This window comes from Hipposideros armiger, unplaced genomic scaffold (genome assembly GCF_001890085.2).
Source record: "Hipposideros armiger isolate ML-2016 unplaced genomic scaffold, ASM189008v1 scaffold_629, whole genome shotgun sequence".
Lineage (NCBI taxonomy): Eukaryota > Metazoa > Chordata > Mammalia > Chiroptera > Hipposideridae > Hipposideros > Hipposideros armiger.
Window position 1 is genome coordinate 651485 of NW_017731979.1, and position 24108 is coordinate 675592.

General features: G+C 44.3%; 1 protein-coding gene across 1 annotated transcript in view; it reads left to right on the plus strand.

Moving 5' to 3' along the window:
* The window catches only part of ADCY8 (adenylate cyclase 8), a 205289-nt gene that overhangs the window by 130257 nt on the left and 50924 nt on the right, over positions 1–24108 (plus strand). The window contains exons 7-9 of the mRNA XM_019625474.1: positions 775–972; positions 11125–11225; positions 22920–23121. Of these exons, the coding sequence (XP_019481019.1) occupies positions 775–972; positions 11125–11225; positions 22920–23121 (501 nt within the window). The remainder of the gene's footprint in view (positions 1–774; positions 973–11124; positions 11226–22919; positions 23122–24108) is intronic.

Genomic DNA, 24108 nt, shown 5'->3' on the forward strand with positions numbered 1-24108 from the left:
TAAGCCAGTGTTATTTCTGCAGCCATAGAGGCATATCCAGCAACCAGCCACGGTGGTCATGCCTTTGCACTCCTGCTGTTTAACCCTGTGAAATGGTGAGAGGCTGCAAGTGCTTGCATTTTTTTTTTTTTTGCCTAAAGGAAATTAAACACATATATCTATATAAAAATATAGATATATCATGGTCTATGGGGAAAAAAACATTGTGAAGTGTAAAAATCGAACAAGCTTTATCAAGTTTAAGGAGCAGCTCCTGGCACATTTGGCACATGAGGAATGCTAAAAAAAAAAAAAGAAAGAAAGAAAATGCAAGTCACCGGTCCCCAAGTCTCTCCACCGCCATTAAAGGAAAGACCACATGAAAACGTGGAATCGATTTGGCTGGAGACGACAATTTCTGTGGGCTTTTCAGATATGTTTTACTTTCTGTGATTTGCATTGGTTCTCTTTTTCTCATACCAGAGGCGTGCCTGGTTAGAGAGATGGCCTCAATTAACATTGCTGAGGCGTCAGCTCTCCCAATAACCGGACCCACAGGAATTCAGGGCACCTACATAGAGGAAGGGGGCATGTGCCTCTTGACCGTGCTCTCTTGCCAGGCTGGGTTTCTCTAAACCAAATGCTAACAGACCGACTTCTGTAGCCTTCACTGAATATGACTGCATGGAATGCTCTGACTGTTTGCAATGCAACCTGATCTAAAAACATTGCATTTCTTTTTTAATCCAAAGGGGACTTGCAGGTTTATTGTGTTTGCATGTGCTTTCCCCCTAGACTCTGGCTGCCCTAACAAGAAATTCAATAAATCTACTTCCAAACCATCTTGCACAAGCTTTGCATGTCCAGTCTGGGCCTGAGGAAATTAACAAGCGAATAGAACATACCATCGACTTGCGGAGTGGCGATAAATTGAGAAGAGAGCATATCAAGCCATTCTCACTGATGTTTAAAGACTCCAGCCTGGAGCACAAGGTAGAGCTGGGTCCCAGAGTGGCTCTTTTTTCTGAAGTAAATGTTCATAAATGTTCACGGGACGAGCAGGAGAGCCCAGGGGCTGCGGTGTTGGTTGGTGTGTGTGTTGTTTGTTTGTTCGTTCAGTTTGGTACTGTCTTTCCTTTTTCTCTTTGAAAATCATGAGTAGACTGAAGGCCATGAAAGGAGATGCCGTTTAGATAACAAGAGTCTCAGCTTGGCTCATTAAGGAAAAGATGACAGAAAGAACAAGGAGCCCTTTTCCTCTGTGAGCATCAGAGGTGTCCCTTCCACTTTGAAATTATTAACCCAGGGGACATTGGCACCCACGTTAGGTCGATTCTCATCAATTGCAACGCTTGTAACATAATATATGAGGGCACCCAGTAACTTCACATAAGCGTTAGTGATAAACAGTCTTCATTAGATGGCAGACACCTATTCTCCCATTTCCCCAGTTGCCTGCTGGCCCCGTTAATGTAGGCACAGCAGAAACAAGATGCTTTGTGGATTCAGAGTCGGGTTTTGAATGCCACCTCTGCCATTTGCTTGCTGTGTGACCTTGGACAAGCGGAGTAGCCTCTCTAAGCATGAGCTCCTCTCTGTACAATGAAGATAACGAAGAGGCCTGTCTCCCAGGTTGTTATGGAAAGCTCCAGGCAGTGCCTTCATTAGGCTCAGTGTCCGAAGATGGCAGCCGTCACCAGAAGGATGATGATTTTTTCCAGTGCCCCTTTCTCACCCCAGCTCTAAACCGTAAAGAGTTGCGGGGAGGCGGTTGCTGCCCCTGATTAACTGGGCTGCCCCTTTTCACTGGTGGAAGCTGGCTGACCCTCCTTGACTGAGCCCAGGGGGAGCATGGCGTCTGCAGGCGCCTCCGGCAAGAACAGCAGGGAATTGATAAGCAAGTTTCAGGAGTTAGAGCCGATATTCTACAGAGCTCCAGTGAGCAAGTTCTGTGTGAGTTTTCTCAGCTGCCTGGGAGATTCTGCTTTCCTTGGTTTGGGGAATTCACACTTCTCTGCACAAGCACCCTTCCCAGTGAGTGTCTTTGATAACTACCTAAAGGTTGCAAACTCCGAAATGAGTAACTTCACCTGCAGCTCACAATTGGAAATGTATTGTGTCTATGTAATAACAAAAGAAGAAATATTTTACCTCGCTCAGCCCCCCTCTCACCCCATCACCAAATAGCAGGTGGACTTTTCTTATTCATTATATAATTGAGGGCTTAATTCCAAACGAAATGCATTTTCTTTCCTGGTTGCTACGTTGCAGGAGCTAGGAAGAGCAGCGTGGTCTTGCAAAGAATCTTCTCCATTAGCCTGTGTAAATACCTGTGTCCAGAGCTGTACAAACCCCTTTATTCATCCTCGTTACAGGAGTACTTGCTTCGCTAATGACCTGACCCCCGCAAACATCCCTAGTTTCTAATGTGTCTTATTTAAGAGCGTCCGCATCTCATCTGCAGGCATCTGATGTTGGAACAGGAATGGACCTAGGGGAGGCACAGTGTGTCTAAGGTTGATTTCTAAGAACTTCAGGGGGAGGTTCTTCTAGGAGAAGCGAAGAGCAGCATCCTGAACGGACAGTGGCATTTACCCGCCGCCGGTCCGGGCCTCACTCCCTTCAGCGTGTGCTCTGCATTGCGTGGGCACCCCGGGGGGAGGGCAACGGGGCACATCAGAAAACATTCATTCCCCCAGTGTCACAGAGACATTCCTCATTGACGCTTGGTCTGAGACCCTCTCTAGGGACTGTGACTGCCGAGCGGAGAATAATATATAAGAAGTAACAACCATTAAGCGTTTACCAAATAGCAGGCAGTATGCTAAGCTGTTCGCACAAATAGGCGAACAATGAGAGTGCGTGGTAGAGGCTACTGTGAGCCTCATTTTATGCTTCATGATACAGAGACACACAGAAATGATTGCGTAGCCTGCCCAAACGCGAACTGTCAATAGAGGGGCTGCAGTCTGAGCCCACTGCGACCCCAAAGCCAGTGCCCTGTCTGTTCACCACACTGCCTCTCCCTGGAGCTCCGGGGCTGCTCTCCCAGGCCCTTGTATGAAGAAGACAATCCTGTGTTATCATCACCTTCTCCTGTTTGAACTTGGGCTGGGGTGGGAGGCATAGATAGGGCAGCAGGGGTGTAGGGGACGGGTTAAATAGGAAGGGGCCCTAGGGTCTTACCGAAATAAAGGCAGGGCCTTCAAATCCATAGGGCCCCAGAATTAGACAGTAGTGCAGTGTGCATCTCCTCTGTGCCTGGTGTTTATGTGGGCTGGTTTATTGCATCCTTGGAGACACACCGCTATCTCACTTACACAAGAGAAAACGACTCTCTTAGAGGTGAAGTAGAGGCCATAGATCTCAAAATCCGGCTGCCATATTTCATTGACTTTAAACTACCAGCAACTGTGAGCCGTCTCATTTTCTATGCAGCACTAAGAAAGAAAAATCACCCAGTATGGGGAGCTTAAGAGGAACCCCAGTAAACTGGAACCCCCTGCGCCTTATATACCTCAGGGTAAGGAGGAATAGGGAAAAAAAATCCACCCAGCAGACAGTAGGAAACCCACATTTCTATAGCCCAGTGTTGGTTAGATGGAAAAGATAAAATTTAAAAAGAGGTCTGCGAAAAGTTAAACTCCAAAATGGAACCCGTGTATGTTTGCCGCCTGAGTTCACGTTCTGAATGGGGTCTAAAAAGAACCTCAGGCAGAGAATTTATATTTAAAGCGGTCCCTACTTGCTGTTGCCCCCTGGTGGCCGGCAGAAACAGACGCAGAGCTCTCCGGAAGAACTCAGAGGTTTGAAGACTCCGTTGATCATTAACACGTAACCTGATTTCAGAGACGCTAAAATGTGAGGGGGGAAAACTGTGCATATGAGAGAAGACTACCAAGTTCGGCCCACCCCCTGCCCTGTCATTTCAAACCCATGTGTACACACACACACACACACACACACACACACACACACACACACACGAGGAATCTTCTGAGCTCAGTTTCAGAAACGTGTGCTCATGACTCATGTGGCTTTGCCACGTTTGGACAGCGCATTTCCCCCTCTCGGTTCCCGGTTTCTGCGTCTGTGAAATGGGACCATTGGGCAGTCCCTCCTCTTTCTCAGCGGCCGGCACTGAGCCTGCGCACTCCCTATGGCATGGTGGCCAGGTGTCCTGCCTTGCCTGGGACAGCCCTGGTTTACATCGATTTTTCTCAATGTAATTATCAGTAGCACCTCCTTTCACGCTCAGAAATCACCCAGTGTGGGTGACAAGTCCTGTGGCCCAAGGTTGGGGCCTCGGCCAGGTTAGAATTAGCGGTTCTTTACATCTTCACTTCCCAGCAGCCACATGAGGACTTTCTGAGCAGACCCCTGGATGGGATAGGTGTTTAAGCCAGTCTTCAAAGTCCCTTCAGCTCCTCCCAGCCTTCAAGGAAGAGTCCTCTGTCCTCCTCTCCAGCTCAACATTTCCTAAGGGAGCTCTCAGATCTCAGGGGCAAACAAAAAGCAGAACAATGGCGGAGATGTAGGGAGCACGACGTGTTTGTCAAATACTGTCGATCATATCGGATTTTTTTCTTTCATTACAGAGAATTTTTTTTCTTATTAAAGAAAAGGAATGCATTTTTCTAACAAAACCTTATACCAAACACAAGACAAAAAGAGGAAAATGACACCTCTTATGATCTTACAACCCAGGATAGCTGGCCACCATTACCCATCTGACATCTGTCAGTGCTGATCTTCCCTGAGTGCTATTCTGTATACTTATCTATGCAAATTTTTTATTAAAATAGGACCATTTTGTACTATAGTGTTAAGCATTTTTGGCTTGAACTTTTTGCCACATTATTAAATATTCAATTACAAAGTAATTATTTTGTAACTGCCTACTATTTCATTGCGTGTTTTAACCATTTGGGGGGGCTCTCTCTTTCCTCAGATTTTCACTATTTTAAATTATAAATTGCATTGCGATGGCCATTGTCATAGCAAAAATCATACACCCATGCCTAATTGTTTCTTAGGATAAAATCCTAAAAATGGGAATAAGAGAATGTGCATTTTAAAACACTTGATGTGCATTCTGAAATTGCCTTCAAAAATTGTGCCTATACTTTAAAAAAATGGCCAACTTGATAAGAAACAAGCAGCTTCCTCCTGTCATTTTTAAAAAATTATTACTGAGGTTGAATATCTTTCTGTATGTGTTTTTATGTTTTGGTCTTTATAGTTCTCCTTTTGCAATCTGCACATTTGTCTTAACTGCCATCTTGTATTGGGATGGTCACCTCTGTCTTATTGATTTGTTGAGTACTCTTTGTATAGTGAAGCGCATAACCCCAGAACACTTACAAGAAGGTGATGTTTCACAGCTTCTGATCCTTATTTCTCTTCTAGGACAAGGCTCTGAATGAAGCTTAGGATGAGGGAGGCAATTAATTATAGTGACTTATGAAAGTTTCCAGGCCAGAGAAACCACCCAAAACCTTCCTTTCGTGCCTTAAGACAGCTCAACTTCATTCAGCTTAGTGTTACAAAAACAGTGTGACCACTTCAGAATGAGGCAACTTCCTCATCTTGACTAAAGAAGAAGATATGTTTAATATATACTTCAAAAAAGTTTGGGAATTAATGCTTTTGATGTGGGCATTTTAGTGAGGTAAGTGTCAAAAATCAAACCATATCAGTGGCAACTAGATTTCCTTCATTCTTTCAATGCTGGTATCTGTCTGTTAAATTCTGAGAAAAGGCCTCCTTTGTCGTTGTTACAAACTTAAGCAATGAGAAGTCTCTTTGTGATAGGCTCATAGTTTTCAAACTCAAGAATCACCTGGAGACCTTTTTTAAAATTCAGGTACCTGCCCCGTTACTCCGCCCCAAGCTTTTGATTTTGCAGGGTGGCCTACATTTTGAGAAAACTCCTCTGGGATTCTGTTGTCCTAAGCCACCAGCCACCTTTCTCTGTCCTTGGCTTCACATTAGGACATGGGCTTGTCACTTGCCTCATGCCTTCAGATTCAGGTCACATCAGAAAGTCCCGGGTCCACACTCAAGGCCACTGTGGCCTCAGGCCTAGAAGGGATGTCCCTGGAAGGCTCACAATGGTCCTAAGAGCTTAGGCTCTGGGCTCCAACAGACCTTGGTTCAGATCTTACTTTGGAAAAAGATGTGAGTGCAGTGGGGGGTTGATTAGTTTACAGGTCATTTTTGAATCCTGAGTGACAAGTCGATAGCTTTCAGTCACTCACATGGACCCCCCACAGACATGCAAAAGTTTAGTTTATCTCGCAAGCATTTAGTCTTCATTAAAAGACAGAGAAAAGAACATAGACTTGATTACTGAGCAGATGTGATGAACCCTAGTCCTGCCATTTACAGGCTGGGTGACACAGGGCAAGGTATTGGATCTCACTAAGATGATGACAATTATAATACCTGCCCCTCCTTGGATTATTGTAAAAATCAGATGACATAATATTCATGTAATAGATGTTTGAATAAATGCAATACTTATTCTTTTCTCTTTCCTTTTGATTACTCCCATGACAATCCAAATCTGAGTGAGGCTAAACCCTTACTTAAAATAAAGCTCATACTTCTAGAGCTTCTTTTTTTAAAAAAAACTACTTCATTAAAAATGGTGGAAGGGAGCAATCGTAATGTGTCTTGTCTCCCAGGGCACCAGGGTCATGACTTTCATAAATACTTAATTATATAAGTACACAAAGATGTGTACTAACCAGGCACACACACTGTCACCTATAGATGGTGCTTGCTAGGAACCAAGTTTTGTGCTGAGTATTTTAAAAACATTTATTTAATGTTACCTTTTTTTCCTAATTTTCAAACATTTATTGAATGTTACCTCTTCTTTTTTTTTTCCTTCTATCAGCAGCCACATAAAAACAAGGATTTGTCACACAAGGGAACCTTTAGATAATCTTTTTGCTGAGTTCAGTTGGTTCTTATCTGTGTTTAGACTGTCTCTGTTTTCTCTATCCTTTATAAAGAAAATCAGAGTTAAGTGGGGGCTTAAATTGGGAGAAATGCACACAAACTTTGAAATGTTTCTTTCTTCTTCCCATCAATTCCTATTGGAGTTACTATAATGAGTGGAATGGGATAATTAAGAAAGAATTTGGCAAAGCAAAGAAAGCTAGGCAAATGAATGAATGAAGATGGATTCATTTCGTCTTCTATCCAATGGATTCATCCCATCTCACGGAGTAAGGTGTTGGGCTCTGGAATCAGGTAATGGGAGAAGATTTTTTTTTCCTTCTTGGAGACATTCAGAATTTGATGAACCATCCACTCCTTATTTAGATGTAGAGAGGCAGGAACATGGAGGCTGAAACAAATGGTCTCAGGTATTCTCTCTCATTTTCTGAATCAGACACTTTCTGATCATTTTCATGAGATTATTTTCAAAGGAATTATTCCGTTGCAAGCTCAGGTTACTATTGCATTTTCACTGTTCTAGTAAGGCCCAAAATGGTAAGAGTATTTAGGCCACCTCCTTCAGGTAGGAAGGATAGATTTCAAGAGGCCTAGGGAGCAAAAATATCCACCCCTTATTCAAACAGTACGTTTGTCAGACTCCTTTATATTCTTGTATTTCCTTGTAAAATTGCTGCTTTTTCTACTGCCCTGTAGGTAGCCAAAAAGTGCCATTTCACTTGTGTCTCTTTATCAGACCAGTTAGCTAGCTCCAGTCCCACAAAGCCAGCATTTTTAGAGTCAGAAGTTCCAATTTCATCTACAATAGGGTACAAACATAGAAGATTGGAAGCTCTGTCCATCACCTCTGCCAGCTAGCTTCCCTGATCATCCCTCTGTGAGTGAAGAACCCAGAATGGGCTTTTCCTGGTGCGATCAAACTTGGGTTTCAGGCTTCCATGTGACAGATCTAGGAACCCATAGATCCTCAGTGCACTGATTTCATCTATGAAGATGCCTTTCAAGAGAATGCAGAGCCCGCATCCCCAGACATCAACAAAATGGAACACAAGTTCGTCCAGTTCCACTTCTTTGGAAGGGACCCCTATTCTCAACCTGATCAAATCAAGTAGGAAACTTTCATTTCTTTGTATCATAAACCAGATTATTGAAATATACCAGATGTACTATTGTGTGCTCTATGAAGAAGATGGCCTTACCTTGAAAATAGCAAGGTAGCAACAGATAATGCAGCCAATGCGACCGTATGCTCGGGGTCAAACTCTTCAGATTCCCTACTTATAATCTGAGAAGTCCTAGTTGAGTTACTCAGTAATTCTAATTCTCAATTTCATTATCTGCAAAATGGGGATTTGATAAGTAGGATCTCCCTCAAAGTGTTGTCATAATTAAATGAGACCATCCACATAAAGCATGTAGCATAGCACCTACTTTGCACTAGTGTTATTTACTATCATTCAAATATGTTACACTAGATTTGGGGCATTTCCTGAATCAACCAAGACCCTACAGATTGAAAAATAACCACGTTCTAATGTAAGCTCTCAAAGGAAGCACTTGTAACTTATTTCAAGTGCCATGCCCTTTTAGTTGGTGTGAATTCCATTTATAGTTGGCTCAGGGGCTGCCTTCGGACATTCGCTCACAGTGAGACATTGGCAGAGTGGCAAGTCTGCAGGCAAAGTAAGTCTTCCCACTTGTCTCCACCCAGCCTGACATCTTAGTCTGGACAAATGAGGAGGAGGTAACATTTTAAAGTCACCCATAAGACACATTCAGGAAAGGAGTCAGAGGCTCTGGCATGGGATCTAAGAAAAGAACCTTTTCACAGTGAGAATGGGCCAATCATGGAAGGAACCTTTTGCGAAGGGGTGAGCTCGCAGGCACTGAGAGTTCAAGTTGAGGGTGTTCAAAACCCTAGAATGGCCCGCCCCAGCTCAGAGAAAAGAACCCCACTTCCTCCAGCAGCAGAAAAGGTCACCCGGTGTTAATCAGTAGGCATTTTGAGTAGATATCAGAGTGGTTATGGAAAGGATTCCTGAGAGCAGTGGTCCATTACAACTTCAAGATGCTGTGATGATGAGAGTAATGATGAATTGATGATGGTGATGAGGGTGAAGAAGAGGAAAAGACAGATAAAGTAAACTAAAAATTATTAGTCTTAAAAATCTCAGTATCATATAACCAAGTTGTGTTTGAAACTAATCAGTCAGCCACCAAGGATAATGTGATCCTGTGCAATTGGTTGTTAGAAGGAACTCAGACATTTAGCTTTCTTTGAATTGACTGCTTTGTGGCTAACTCATTTGTTTTCAGGCCAGTATGTGTGGGGCTCCATGCTTGGGCCCTTTCCTTAGGCAGCACTCTTTGTATAATAACTATTAGTAGCATGGATCCTGTGCTTTTATCAGGAGTGAGGATGGCTTATAGTGATTCTTCAGAGGCATGTTCCTAGTTCCCCTCCTGATACCAAGCAGGTTGCCAGAAAGTGGACAGAGGCCTTCGTCCTGGAGAGTAGAGAAAGCACTGCCCTGCCACAGCCACGAATGTGCAGTCTCTGAGCAGTGCTGTGCTTCTACCATACTTCTTACCAGCTAGGGGCCACTGCCCTTCCCCAAATCTTAGCCATGACAACAAGCAGTAGGTTCCGTCTAAAACTCAGACCACACCAAGCAGTAAGCAAGACAATAAAAATCCTGTAACTATTGATTGTGACTACCATACCAACAAGAAGTTGGACTAATGTTATTATTTCATTGGTCCTCATTAACCTGACCACAGCTTTCTCCTGGTGTTTGAGGACATAGAGCCTGAGATGTTATGAGAGCTCTGTTCACCGGCTTCCTTTTATCAAGTAACTCTGAAATTCAAATCAGGGATTACAAAGTTCCAAAGCCAGACTTAAGTTTTCTGTTTCCCCCAGCTAAAAATGATCTGTATGCTGTGTGATCTATGGCAGTCCTTAGACCTCTCTGACATTAAGGTAAAAGTAGCAGCTTACTTTAGGCTAATTTTAAGGTCTTTTTTCAGTTTAAAAAATCCTTTCTTCCTTCTGGATGAATTGGATTATTCCTCAGTTTAGTGACTCCAAGATGATTCGAGAAACTAGGCAGGACGAAGGCAAGTATACATTCAGTGCAGACCTTCCAGAAGCTTTTAAGGCTGGACAATGAAATTACTGAGTACTCTGGATAATCAAAATAAAATTACCGCCAATCCCCAGGGCCTCCTCCAGCAGACAAAAGAAGGGCATTAAGCTTATTGGTCCATAAGTCTTGGTTTCTCTTGTGCGGAAGGGCTGCCCTTGCTGGAGATCTTTCAGGCTACTTTCTATTTCTAAGGGTTTTTTTTTTCTAAGGTTTTAAGATTCTATGAACTTATTTTTCAATAGTTTTACCAAAAATGGAGGCACAAAGACTCTCTCTGGTAAACATTTTCCTGTGCCCCAAACCTAACAAGAAATAGAACAAGATCCTTAAATGACTTAAGTTTACTCATGAAGATCGATGTGAATTTGATTTGCTACATAGATGGATGTGTGCTCTTCTGTTTTGCTAAAATGATGCTAGTTCAGTGGGAGGAGAAGAGTGGGATAAGCTCATGCAAAGCCCTCTCCCCGCCCCTCCTCCTGTGAAGGGAGTTTTAGTTACTCCTGGGCTCTCACGGAAAGGTTGGCGGGAGGGATGGAGACAATACTCTGTGAAGAGTTACTTAAGATATGGATTCCTTTTAATTAAAAATAAATTATACACACACACACACACACACACACACACACACACACACTTGATGCCAAAACAATGTATACACATTTGAAGAAAGAAAAAAATTGTATTAATTATAGTACTCAATATATACCTATAGCAAAAGATGAATACAAGTCACATTTGACTTCTGCAATTACAAGAGGTGCTCAAAGTGGTTCCCATCAGCATCCAGACACTTCTGATTATGGCGAACCACTGCTTGAGTATAGATAACATCTCTTAAAATGTGTATACAGTTTTTTTGACAACCCCCCTGTGTGTGTGTGTGTGTGTGTATTATATATATATATATATTCTTTGTCTCTTCTTGCTATTTTCTCCAAACCTCAACCATGGGTAAAACTTAATTCTTCTAAACACCTAACTCTGCTGCACAGTAATTTATTCTCCTTCTTCTTTTTAATTACAGTATTCTCAAATGAGGGATGAAGTATTCAAGTCAAACTTGGTGTGTGCGTTTATCGTTCTCCTGTTTATCACAGCGATACAAAGTTTGCTTCCTTCCTCAAGGTAAATACGAGAGGACAAAGTTATCAGGTGAAATCTCTTTGTGAGTTGATGGTCCCTCACCTGGAGCCAGCCAGCTGACCTTTTCAAAATAAAGTTAGATCAGATTTAAAATAACATGATCCAGTATCCATACTAAAAGGTCTGACAATATCAGTGCCTATGCTGGTGGCCTGACTCTACGTAATAATCTCATTTTTCTGCCAAGTCAAGAGTATTTGCCCTAGTCTTAATAAGCACAATAGCTAAAATCAAAACAGGCCTCCCTCTTGTGTGACGTTGTCCCCATGAATGCAGAACATAAGTACGTGTGAAAGCCTCAGTCACCATTTACCGTTCTTTGGTAATTACCGCTTTGTTGTTCAGAGATACAGCATCATAGCTTCCAGGGTCAGCCAAATTGGCACTGTAATAACACTGTACACACCTGTATGTGGCTAGTCACTGTTCCAAACACTCTACACACAGTAACTCATGAAATCCTTCATGGCAACCCAATGAGGTAGGTACTGTTATTCTCCCCATTTTAAAGAGAAGAAAACTGAGGCTCAGATTAAGGAAAGAAGTTACACAGGTCTCAATGTTGAAAAATGTTACAGCCTGGATTCCAGCCCAGGAAGTATCATTCCAGAGTCTGGGTGCTTAACTCTCTATTAGACACAGACTTGTGTCGTACAGGTTATAGGTGCCAGAGCCACATTTGAATCTAGCTCTGAATTAGCCCAGTGGCCATGCTGTTTGCTGTCTCCTGTACAGTAAGGTAGCTCCTGCTTCTTTTTTTTTTAAAAGATTTTTATTGGGGAATTGGGGGGATGGGAACAGTGCTAGGAAATTGGGGAAAGGGGAACAGGCAAGTTGCTGTCGTTTTGTTCTTCAATCTAGTTGTGGAGGATGTTGCTTCACTGGCCCAAGTTGGCACCATCATTGCGCTCTTCTCTGGCGAGGCAGATCAGTCACCGGCTTCTGGACGGCCGCTCACTGCAGCTGCTGGCCGCTCACGCTGGCTGCTGGCCACACACGGTAGCCCATGGCAATCCACTGCCACAGGGACTGCAGCCCACGCCGTCGCCGGCAACTCATGGCAGCCCAGCTCCAGGTTGAGCTGTTGTTCAGCATCTTAGCTGTGGAGGGCAGTGTCACTGGCCCTCATATGTGGGATCCGAACCGGGGCCCTCTGGCATCCCAAGCGAGTTCTTAACCATCGCGCCACTCGGCCGGCCCGCTCCTGCTTCTTTTCTCAGGTCATTCCCTTCTCCCTACACTTACCATGAATTTTCCCCTTTCCTGTGATTAAAAATAACATCAACAAATAATTTTTTAAGCGCCTAATATAGGCAAAGCAACATGCCAGGCCCTGAGATGGTGCACTTTTGGAGGAGGAGGTCCACATTGTCTAAGACATAATTTAGTGGGAGAGAGAGAAATTAATAATGGTTCCCAGTTCCTGAGCACTTACTACATGCCAGGAAAGTGCTAAATCCTTTACACGGGTTGTCTCAATAAGTGAGGCAGCATTCTCATTCCCATGTTGTAGATGAGGATTTGTCTAAGGTCTCATGTCTATATAGTGGCTGAGCTGAGAATTGAACCCAGAGACAGAGTCTGTGCTTTTAACTATTTAGCTGCTTTGTACCAAAATCTGTGATTCATCCTGACAGGGACCATGGTTTAAGAAAAATAGTGCAGAAAGGTGAAATTTTGAGCTGAGTAGGAGAGGGAGAAAGCATGGAAGAGTACTCCCAGTTTAGAAAACAGCACCAGCGAAGGCACAGAAATGTGAAAGATCTTGTCTGTAGGATCGTGAGTACATGGGAGTGTTTAGAAGAAAGAATTTGTACAAGGAGATGGCGGGCACCATGGCTGAGAAAGGAGTGAGCTAGCAGACGTTCAATGTCCACCACCAAAGGATTTAGAATTGATCCTGGGGGCAGGAAGGAGGCCCTAAAATTTTTTGAGGAAGGTAGTAACATGATTCTGTAAATAAAAGATGTTTAAATTAACTAACACTCTAAATTAACTAACACTCAGGCAACGGCAATGGCTGACCTTTTCTAGGTTAGCAGGGTTATTAGAAGAAGGATTCTGGGAAGATGGTGGCAGAGGTGGCATGTCAGACTTCCCACATATCTGACAAACTATATAGATAGCAAAATCAAAACCCTCATCAACTGTATCTAGAACAAAAACAGGTGATGTGGTAGTCCCTCCCATACATCCAACTAGAAGCGGGTAGTGACAATCATCTCTAATAGCCCCAAGACTGGTGTGACATCAGCATCTGTGTGAGAGGAATCACAAAGAAACAAGGAGGCATCTGTCACTACTGGAAACAAAAGAGCCCCATCCAGGCCAAGAGATATTTACTGGGAAGTGCCATGGGCGAAGATGATAAAAGCAACTGAAAGTGGGAGGGGTTTTGCCCAATCCAATATCAGGTGACAGCAGAGGTCCACAGTCAAGTCTGAAGCGCTGGAGCCACCATGACACTGTGAACTCCCAGAATGGACCCGCCAAATCTCCCTCCCAGAATAGGACCCGGGCAGGCGCTGTGTGGATGGAGTCAAAGCTACTCATAAGAAGGACCATGGAGAAAAAGAACAGGGAGAGTCCATGCAAACGTGGGAAGGGCCTCAAGCCCTTATGTTGTTGAGCACAACGTGAAAACAACTAAAAACAGAGCACTGTGAAGTTAAAACAGAAGCTATCCTGAGCTACACCTCCTTCTAAAAGTTCAGGAAAGTTCACTTGACACAAAAATTAACAGACGATATAGGTGGCAATCCCATACTAAGCTATTGTTAGAAAAAAAAGAGAATAAACATGTAGATTAATATCCTTGTTTATAGTCAATGAAAACACTCCAAAAAGACATGCCTACCACCTGTATATCACAACAGTAACCTACTATTTCAAAAGGAACCAAAGCACTGAATGTGATTCAAGACATGAAATAACAACCTAAATCAGAATTAGAAACACTTAGAACTTTGGTAAGAGAGCTCAGGAAGGAAATAAAAATAAGAGAAAGATACATTTCCATAAGGAAGACTTAACAAGAAGGGACTTAGAACATATAAACACAGGATTACGAGAAACAGAAGGTGGAAAGGAAGAATATTTTTTATTTTTAAATTTTATTTTATTTTATTTATTTATTTATTTATTTATTTATTTATTTATTTTAAAGTTGCAGAAAAGGAGTTTATTAGAAGAAAAAATACATTTCAAAAGAAACAGAAGTGGGCCCAAACAGTAAAGAATGGCTTAAAGGCCCATTATTAGAAGAGAAAGTACACTCCAAAGAGTTTGGAGGAGCAGACCAAGCAAAGGAAGTTCAAAAGGCCAAGAATATTTTTTCAATAAAAAAGAAGTCTGAAAAACTGTCACAGAAGGAAAAGCCTAAGGAGACATAAGAACTAAATGGAAGATGGTATCCTGGATTGGAGATATAAATGTGGAAAGTCCTAGAATGTTCAACCCAGTATATGTGAGCATAACGAGGGGCCAGGTTGTGGTCTTGAAGTAACATATCACAGTTTTTATTTAAAAGTTTTTTTTTTAGGTATGTGTGATTCTAGGGCTGGGACAGGAAATGTACACTATAAGCCTGGACGTCTTGTCCTACAAGGAAGCCATCAAGCTTATTAGTCATGTCCAAAAGGTTGAGAGGCCACACTGAGGAAGTTCCCACCATCCAAAGATGGACTCATTTGAGCACCAGTATGAATACTTGTTACAATGTTCAATCAAAACCCAGCAAATATTTTTAACTTTATGAGTTCATCATGACAATTTTAAGGATTGGTAACTTTTGGTGGATGATAGGGAACTACTTGGTTATCTTGGAAACTAGTAAAAACGGGAAAGAAACAAATGTTTTTTTTCTGTCTTTCCTGCATGAACTGTATCTGCAAGATCACCAGATCGTAGTAGGTGAGTGGAAACATCCTCAAATGATTCAACCTAATACATTTGAAAGCTATTATAGAATTCAAATGTCACTGTTTTCCAACTCTCAATGAATTAATGGATTTAGGAAGTGAGCATCAAAAGACTCTATCACCACAAAAAGGAGAGACAACCATATCTCCTGATAGAAGAATACAGCATGTCGTACCAAGGGATCAAACCTAAGTCTGACCAGGCTTTTGAATCTAGTTCCCAATTTGCATCAAATCCTGGGGGACAGAAGATGCTGAATGAATGGATATGCTCAAGTAAAATGCAGACAGTGGGAAATGCTACAGGTCAAAGGGCACGTATCCTTCAATAGATAAATTACAAGGAAAGAGATAAAGAGAAAACATATTTTTTTAAAGACTTAAAAGTCAAATCAAACATAACAAAACCTGGGTGAGACTAAATTATAGTGTCTAAAAATAGGTGATAAAACTATAGAGAAGCGGAACGTGATTAATTGGGGGTCGGAGAGAGGATTGGGCCAGGGGACGTGGGTGGTCTTTGGGGATGCCCTGCAGAATCGTATTTCACGAACTGAGTGGTTGTTACAAATGCAGCCACTTTATGGTAACTAATTAAGCTGCACTTTTGTGTGGTTTTCTGTATTATGCTTTCTTTTACAATTTAAAAAAAGTTTGTAATGAGAGAAAGAGTGAGAAGGAAGGCCTGTGCACTTCTGCCGTATGCGGGCTAGGAGAGCCTTGCACCAATCGAGTGCCTATTATGAGCCACATCTATTCTACAATAGATACTGGGAATATATCACTGAACAAAAAAAAGACCAAAAAAAAAAAAAAGATCCACAGTGAAATAAAATTATTTAAAAAAAAAAAAGAAAAAAGAAAGAAAACCCAAAACAATAACAACAACAAAAAAACTCTGCCCACCTAGACCTTATAATCTAGTAGAAGGAGACAAAAAAATAATTAAAATACCTACATATGTCTAGGAGCATATGCTATAGGTAGCTACTTATATGCTATGTATGTAGATATGCCTGGGGTATGCAGGTAGATATGCTATGTATAGGCTTGTATATACTATGACAATGACTAAATCAGGACAGGATACCAGGGAGTGCCATGAGAGAATGGGTTTCCTGAAATACCCAAGAGCCATGAGGGGACTAGGGTCCTTGGGAAAGGGGTGGTCTCAGGGTGGCGAGCTGTGTGTGTTGGTGGGGTCTTGCGAGAGTCACCCGAACTTGCCCCCTTCACTCCTGCTGGTCGGAATGTGGGAGTCGAGACAGGTGTGACCGTATCTGGTGCACCTCCTCTGGACTCCTGGAACACAGGGTGTTGACACTCCCAATGAACATTCTTTGAGGACCTACTGTGTGCCGGTCTGTGCTGAACACTGGAGATATAAAATTATGGTCCCTGCCATAATAAAGCTTACAGTCTAGTGGGGGGTGGGGAGACAGCTGAACAACTATATTATAGGGTAACGACTCCTATGATGAGGCAAGTTCAGGTGGGACAAGCTGTGTGGGAGTGGGGGGAGGCAGAGGGATCAGGGCAGGGTTCTCAGAGGAGGTGACACTGCCATCTCAGCCACCTCCTGGAGGAGCTCCCCAGGTCACAGGAGAGGACTGAGCAGGAAGGGAGGGTGGACTAGAAGTGAAGTGGTGGGGTGAGTGGTGTTTGGAGGTCTAGTTGAGGGATTGGGATGGGTTGGAAGAGAAGACTTGCTTGAAACGTTTAATCAACGAAGTGATGTGATCAGATTTGTGTTTAGAAGGATATCTCTGGATGTGAAAAATGGATAGGAAGCGGTGAGGTCTGGGCTGGGAAGACCAGTTAGGAGACAACTGCAAAACTGTCAGGTGAGAAATATTAGGGACAAGGGAGTGACACGGGGGTGGACCAGATATTTGCGAGAATTTAGAACAGAGTTGACAGTTCCCAGGACCAAGTGCATGTGAGGGATAAGAGGGAGTGGAGCCCAGGATGGGGTGTGAGTCTGGACTTGTCAGTGGGACAGAAGGGGCCACTGTGCCCCATAGGAAGGGAGCATGGTACCTCCCAGCTGGCCTGGGTAGGCTCCCTTTCTAGGTGGTGTGACCAGAGGAGGTGAGCCAACCTTGGTGCCCAGTTCCAGGTAAAACAGACCTGGAACTTTACCCAGCACCTGGCCAGGTGCAGTCTCTGACTTGGGTGTCAGCTGAAATCCCAGCATCCCTTGCTCAGTGAAGACAAGAACCTGACAATGAAACTTGGAAGCCGAGCTCTGACCAGACAGCCCACATACCGTGGGAACTGAGTGGCCCATTTGGCCCAGACACAGCACAGCTTTCTTTACTGTGTGCTTGTTTCCTCTCCAACTCATTTTGTTTTTGATTGATTCTTTGCGACTAAACAGATGGTAGGTGCCTTTCACTCGCATTGCTTCTGTCATGGACTTTTTAGCAGATGAGGCAGTCGGCTCACGTGACCACAGCTAATTCCCAGCCCCCACGGCAAAAATTAATGGACCCTGGCAGAGAAAGACAGTGCTTGCTCTGCTCTTACCTTTAATTTCCACACGCACGCAGATGTTCCTCTCCCGGAGGAAAGACCCGAGAATACCTTCTGTGTAACAATGTAAGCCTGCGTCGATGGTGACAAGAGAGGAAGGGGGGAGAGGACCCAAGCAAGAGAGGGAGTATAGAAAAAGGAAGGAAGGAAGAAAGGAAGGAAGGAAGGAAGGAAGGAAGGAACGAAGGAAGGAAGGAACGAAGGAACGAAGGAAGGAACGAAGGAAGGAAGGAAGGAAGAGGCACTAGATCTTATTATTTTCTGTGCATCCTCCTAGCTGCATGTATGTACTTGACTTCTCTGAAGCCTCAGGTTTCTCATCTATAATGTGGGAATAACAGTGCCCACTTCCCAGGGCTGATGTATGAATAAAATGAGTCATACCCATTTTGATAAATTCCGGCTCCATTCTGCTTTCTGAGCCATGGCCTTTTCATCTGTTGAAGTGGCTAAGAACACCGACCTCTCAGCGTTGTTATGAGGATCAAGACGCTGTTGGACTCTTAGGCTCTTTACAGATTGTAAAGGGTGGAACAAATGTTATCCTTCAGTATGACCTGAGTTCCTGTTTCCTGTTGTACCGCGAGCCGCTATAGGCTGTTCACTCACCCCTGTGAATCCCCAGCAAACCTCAAATCATGGTAGGAACCCAGCCCCTGTTATAAGACAGACTGCGGCGAGTAATTAGAGCTTAATGTCTGAACATGATTTGGATAGAGCTGTTTGCAAATCTCTTGTCATTCTTTTTCAGACTTGATTTCAGAAATGAAAGGTCTCCTTGCCTCTTCTGTACACCAACAATGCAAAAGCAAATTCAGAACCCCTGGATGCCTGAGGAGCTCTATAATTAGATAAAAATTACAATCCGATGTTATAATGTGTATGTGAGCAGGACTAAATGAAGGCTGAGGGGCTGCAGCAGAGGGGTCCAAAGAAATTTTATATGCAGTGCTAGCACCTTGCTTAGAGAGCCTGCTTGTAATTAATGCTTGAAAATGCCTTCGGTTTCCTGAATCTCACGGTGAATAGAGAAAGGGAATAACATTTCTTTAAGCCCCTACTATGTGCTAAGCATTTCACTGCTTTATTACTATCATGTGAGAGCCTCCTTTAGGAGATGAGCTTAAAAATCCCAGTTTTGCTCGTGAATAAATGATAGAAGAGTGAGTTTCCTTGCCCAAGGTTTTGCTCTTGCCGCTGGACCATATGTCTGCCTTTTGCCTCCCATCTCAGGCTGCTATAAAAAAGTAGCACAGATTGGGTGGCTTACACACAACAGATATTTATTTCTCATGGTTCTGGAAGCCGGAAGTCCAAGATCAAGGCACAGGCAGATTCAGTCTCTGGTGGGGCCTCTCTTCCTGGCTCACACATGGCCATCTTTGCCTTTCTCATCTGGCAGAGGCAGCTCTCTGGGGTTCCTCTCATAAGGGCACTAACCCCATTCATGAGGGCTCCATCCTCTTGACCTATCACTTCCCACAGGCCTCAACTCGAAACACCTCAACTCTAATTCAACGTTCGAATTTGGGGAGACACAGACATTCAGACCATAGCATCCTCCCTTCCTTTGTTCAGCAAACCCAGAAGGAAGGGCTGATCATTTAAAACTCGGTTGGAAACAGGTGGTTCTGTGTGGAAATCCTCCCACACACCCTCCAGCACAACCTGACACCCCGCCGAAAGCGTACACAAAAGCATCATCGCTAAATGGGCAACAAAGCATCCGTTTTATACATTTCCAAGCAGATGCTTGCTTTGCTTATGCAAACTATGGTAAAAGCTAGAATACAGAATTTGGTTCACATCAGGAGGCCATCTGGTGTCCGTCCTAAATCTCTTGGGTCTCTGCCTGTCTCCCTCACGCTACCTTCCAACTCCAGGGTGGGGTCTCCCCGTGATGATACCGGGAAAGATGAATGTATGCCACATCCTGCCTCCCGGTGCCAAGGAATGAGGGGGACCTGGGACGGTGCCCGTCAGGACTTCCTGGGGGCACTGAGCTTCCTTGCTCAGGAAGACACAGTCAGGCCTCTTCCCACAGGGAAGGTCAGACTCTGGCTTCCAGACCATCTCAGTGGGTCTAGGAGGAGGGCAGGGCAAGCATCTGAACTCACATAAACACTGACCTTCAACAGGACCCTGCCCTCCAAAAAGAATGAGGTTCGCTAAACATCGCAGACAGGCTCTGAGCAGGCAGGTTGGCCCTTCGTCCTTGAGGGGGCAGCCAGGGAGAGGTGCTGGGAGTTGGGTAGGAATGCACTACTCTCTGAAGTCTAGCGAGGGGAGAAACACAAGTCTTCTCCCAACACAAGTCAGTGAGTATTTATTGAGCACTTTCTGTGTGCTCAGCCGTATGCCGGGTGTCATGGAAGAATCCATAGAAGAGCTGAGCCTTGGAGGATGGACAGGGCATCCACCAGGAGACTGGGGAGCATTGGAATTACATGAGAAAGCATGAAGGTAGACACAGCCTAGCATTGAAGGCATGTGCTTGAGTATTACCCTTGGGGTGCAGACAGGTGAGAGAGACAGAAAAGGCAGCAGAGAGAGCCCTGGGCAGCGTGCAACGTCCCATATGACGTGTAGACTCTCTCTCGATGACAGAGCTGGCCACGAAACCAGGCAGCGTTCTAACTCGCCTTGGCTCGGCTGGCTTCTGCCTCAGCTTTGAAACAAGACATTTGTGTTCTCCATGGCTGCCTCACATTATTGAGACACATGGGCCTCAGAATTGGGTGCTTCTCTCCTGGGACAGACTGACAAGGTGATCCACCTGGCTTCTCCCTCACTGGTCTCCCCTGGGGGCCCAGGAATAATGGCGTGTTGTCAGGGAGATTTTCCAGCCTGTTTGGGGGGACATTTCCCATCTGCCCAGAGCCCTCTGGGAACCCACTGCTGGGCAGACCTTCTGCTCTCATCTAGAACTCCTACAGAGATTTCCTGTCAAGGTGACCCATGCGATCAAAACTGTGCAGGTATTTAAAAAGGTAGATAAAACCTCCCACAGTGAAAGCTTCGGCTGTGGGAGGCGTGACTTGCACGACGCTTGCCCAGGCAGAGGAAGCTGCTGTCTCCATCACCCCCTCCTGGTAAAGGTCTCGCCTCCTGGCTGTCATGATGCTGCGCACTCCCGCTCTCCTGCCTTTTGGACCACATTTCCTGATTACCTTTGTGGTCTTCCCTTCTTCCAGCCCCTCTGCGTCCCCCGTAGCTCCATCTTTTGTCCTCCTGTTCTTACCATGCACACCCTCCTTGGGCGGGTTCCTCTGTTCTCAGATCTTTATACTTATAAGACCACTTATTCACTCCAGACCCAGAGTTCTACACCATCCCTCTATGTGGCTCCAGCCGGATGATCCACAAGCACCAAAAATTCCACTTGCCCCAAATCAAATCCATCATCCTTATCCCCTATTGACTCTCCCTGCATTTACCCAGTTAAGATGGTAAAAACACAGATGCTGTTCTGCAGGGTTTACTTCTCCAAAATGCCCCCTATGTGCACATGCAAAACGCTTACTAAGATCCCCGCCACATCTTTCTCTGAACCTCCAGCTTATCAGTGCTCTTACCCTACATTCCTCCCTAAAAACCTTCTCTTCAACCTCCAAGGCCTCGCCCAAATGTCACCTCCTCTCTGAAGCTTCTCTTGATTTCCTTTCCTATTTTCTAAATGATGGTTGCTCATAACCCTTTATAGATCATAGCATATTATATAATATTTCACCACGTCTACATTCCCCTCTAGATTATGGTCTGGTAGAAGATGGGCAAGATGTTTCTTTGCTCCTGGTACCCACTGACGCCTACCACTGTGCCAGGGAAGAAAGCTTGCTGAGTGAATAAATAGCATGATGATACCACAGAAACAAAAAAAAGATGACTGCAGACATGGGAGACAGATTTCTCCCCAAAGTGATTAGAATAGCAGAGTGGTACAGCGTGTGGACTGTAAATCCTAGCTCTCACATTTACCAACCCAGTGACCCTGTGGAAGTTGGTTCTCTCGGCCTCAAATCTTCACGTGAAAAAAAAAAGATCAAAAGACCTGTTGGGTTTGTTCTGACATAGTTTATATAAAGCATTTAGCACTGCACCTAGCATATAGTCAAAGCTCAATCCATTCCTTGCACTAGTGTTATTAATAATAAATCAGAAAATTCAGGCAGGAGGATAGTAAGAGATAGCGTTAGAAGAAGAAAGTGGGTCCAACCGCATTCAGTAAATGCGTGTTTATTGGCCACCAGCCAGTGAACGATGTTAAACCCAAATTGCTGAAGCCAACTTCACTTTATGAAGGAAGGCGTACACATAAAATCTCCTTCCATTTCCATCAAAGTACCTTTTAACATGCAGTTCACTAAATGACACAGAGCTAGAGAATTCAGAGATGTCAGTATAGGTCATGAATGGCTGGACATAGAATAGAGAACGAGAGATGAATTCCCAAGGAGAAACAGCATGTCTGGTTTAGGCTGGTTAATAAGGAGAGGAAGCAGTCAAAGACGCCTCCAGAGATGGGGTGTTAGATCGCTGAGTCACTAGAAAAAGCCTGACACCCAGCAGAGATACCCAGTAGACAGGAGGTACCATGGCAGTTGCTTTGGTGACAGCTTGAAGCTCGAGATAAGATAGTTGGGGGTGATGCTGAAGCTTTGGACAAGGATGGGTTCTCCTTACTCATGTCTCAAATTGCACTCTCACCCATGTCCCTCATGGCACACAGTACATTCGACACAAATCCTGGTTATCACTCACCAAACTGAACAACTTGGAACAGGTGCCAAGTTCAGTTCTTGGCATTGGAGCAGGTGCAGCGGGAATGTGTTTCATAAAACCCACCCTGAAGGGGAAAGGGCGTGTGGTTCCCTCCCAGAGTTTTGAGATAAAATTCTAGTGGTGTATTGCCTTGGCAGCAGCTGCCTAGTGAGAAAGATGAATGATAAAAGAAGTGAAAAACTTGGGCAGCAGTGATGCATCACGCCAAATATTTGATATGCGCCGCTAAGTTTCTCAACAGAGAGAGTATTCTAGGGATGGATGCAATAGAAAATGTCTCGTGCAATAACCCTTTTCTTGAACAAATAGAGCTTTAGATGAATCACTGGGTGCAAGGGGCAGGGAAAGGCAATTCTGGATGTGATTGACAGTGTTGCTCAGGGAGCGAGGATCAGACCATTGAAGCCACGTGACCCAATGTTCCATGCTTCCCCCGCAGGGCGATGCCAATGGCCATCCAGTTTTCCATCCTGATTATGCTGCACTCGGCTCTGGTCCTCATCACCACCGCGGAGGATTATAAGTGTTTGCCCCTTGTCCTCCGGAAAACTTGCTGTTGGATCAACGAGACCTATTTGGCGCGGAATGTCATCATCTTCGCCTCCATCTTGATCAATTTCCTGGGCGCCATCCTAAACATCGTAAGCATCCCTCCCCACCAACCCTCTGGCATCTAGGGTGCACTCAGGAATTCAGAGTTCATGGAGCCAGCAGCTTCTCACCTTGCTGTCCTTGGTACCAGTGTCCAGCCCCGAGCTTAGGAACAGAGCACAGCAGTGGGGCTACTGTCAGAACTGTGCATTTCACTGGTGGCAAATGTTCTTTTTCCCGGTGGGAGGGGTTATTTGCTCCAAAGGAGCTCCCACCTCCCTTAAGTTGCTGTACCGTCTGTGGCCAGTCAATCACCAGAATAAATAAGAGTTGCTATTTATTAAGGACATACCTGCTGTGTGCCACACGCTGGAGGAGGAGCTGTCTCTGTTTTCGTATTTAATCCTCCACATAAACCCCTTGAGGTAAGTCCCATTATCCCCACTTTATGGCTGAGGAAACTGAGGCTCAGAGACATGAAATAACTTGCTAAGAAGGTCTGTCTGACTCCACAACTCACGCTCATTGCTAAATTGTATCTCTGGGAGTGGGAGCCGGGGCAACGGACATAAATAGCTATCATTCATTGAGCACCTACTATGGGTTACAGGTAGGTATCACTGTTCCCATGGAATGGAAGAGGAAACTGCATTTCAGGAAGGCTGAGCTTCTTACCTATGAGTTTCTAAAAGTTCAGAGTGGATGTGACACATCGATTCCAGTGAATTTCCTACTGCCACATTTATCATTGTTTTTGATTCGGTGATCTATGTTTTTACTGATTTCATTTTGTCTCGAGAATGGTAGCTGTAGGTGTTTTCTACGTATGTACAAACAGCCTGTGTCATCCATGACTTAGGGACCTAGAGGTTAAGAGTGGTTTATCTGATTCCAGGCTTTGGACTTGGCACATTGAGAGAGACTCGTAGAGGCATCATCTGGTGGCTGAAGCCGTCATCGCGGCCCTTGGGCCTGAATGAGGGTCTCTATGTGGTCAGGGATCCAAAGTGCAGACTCCCGTAATTGTCGTCCTGTGT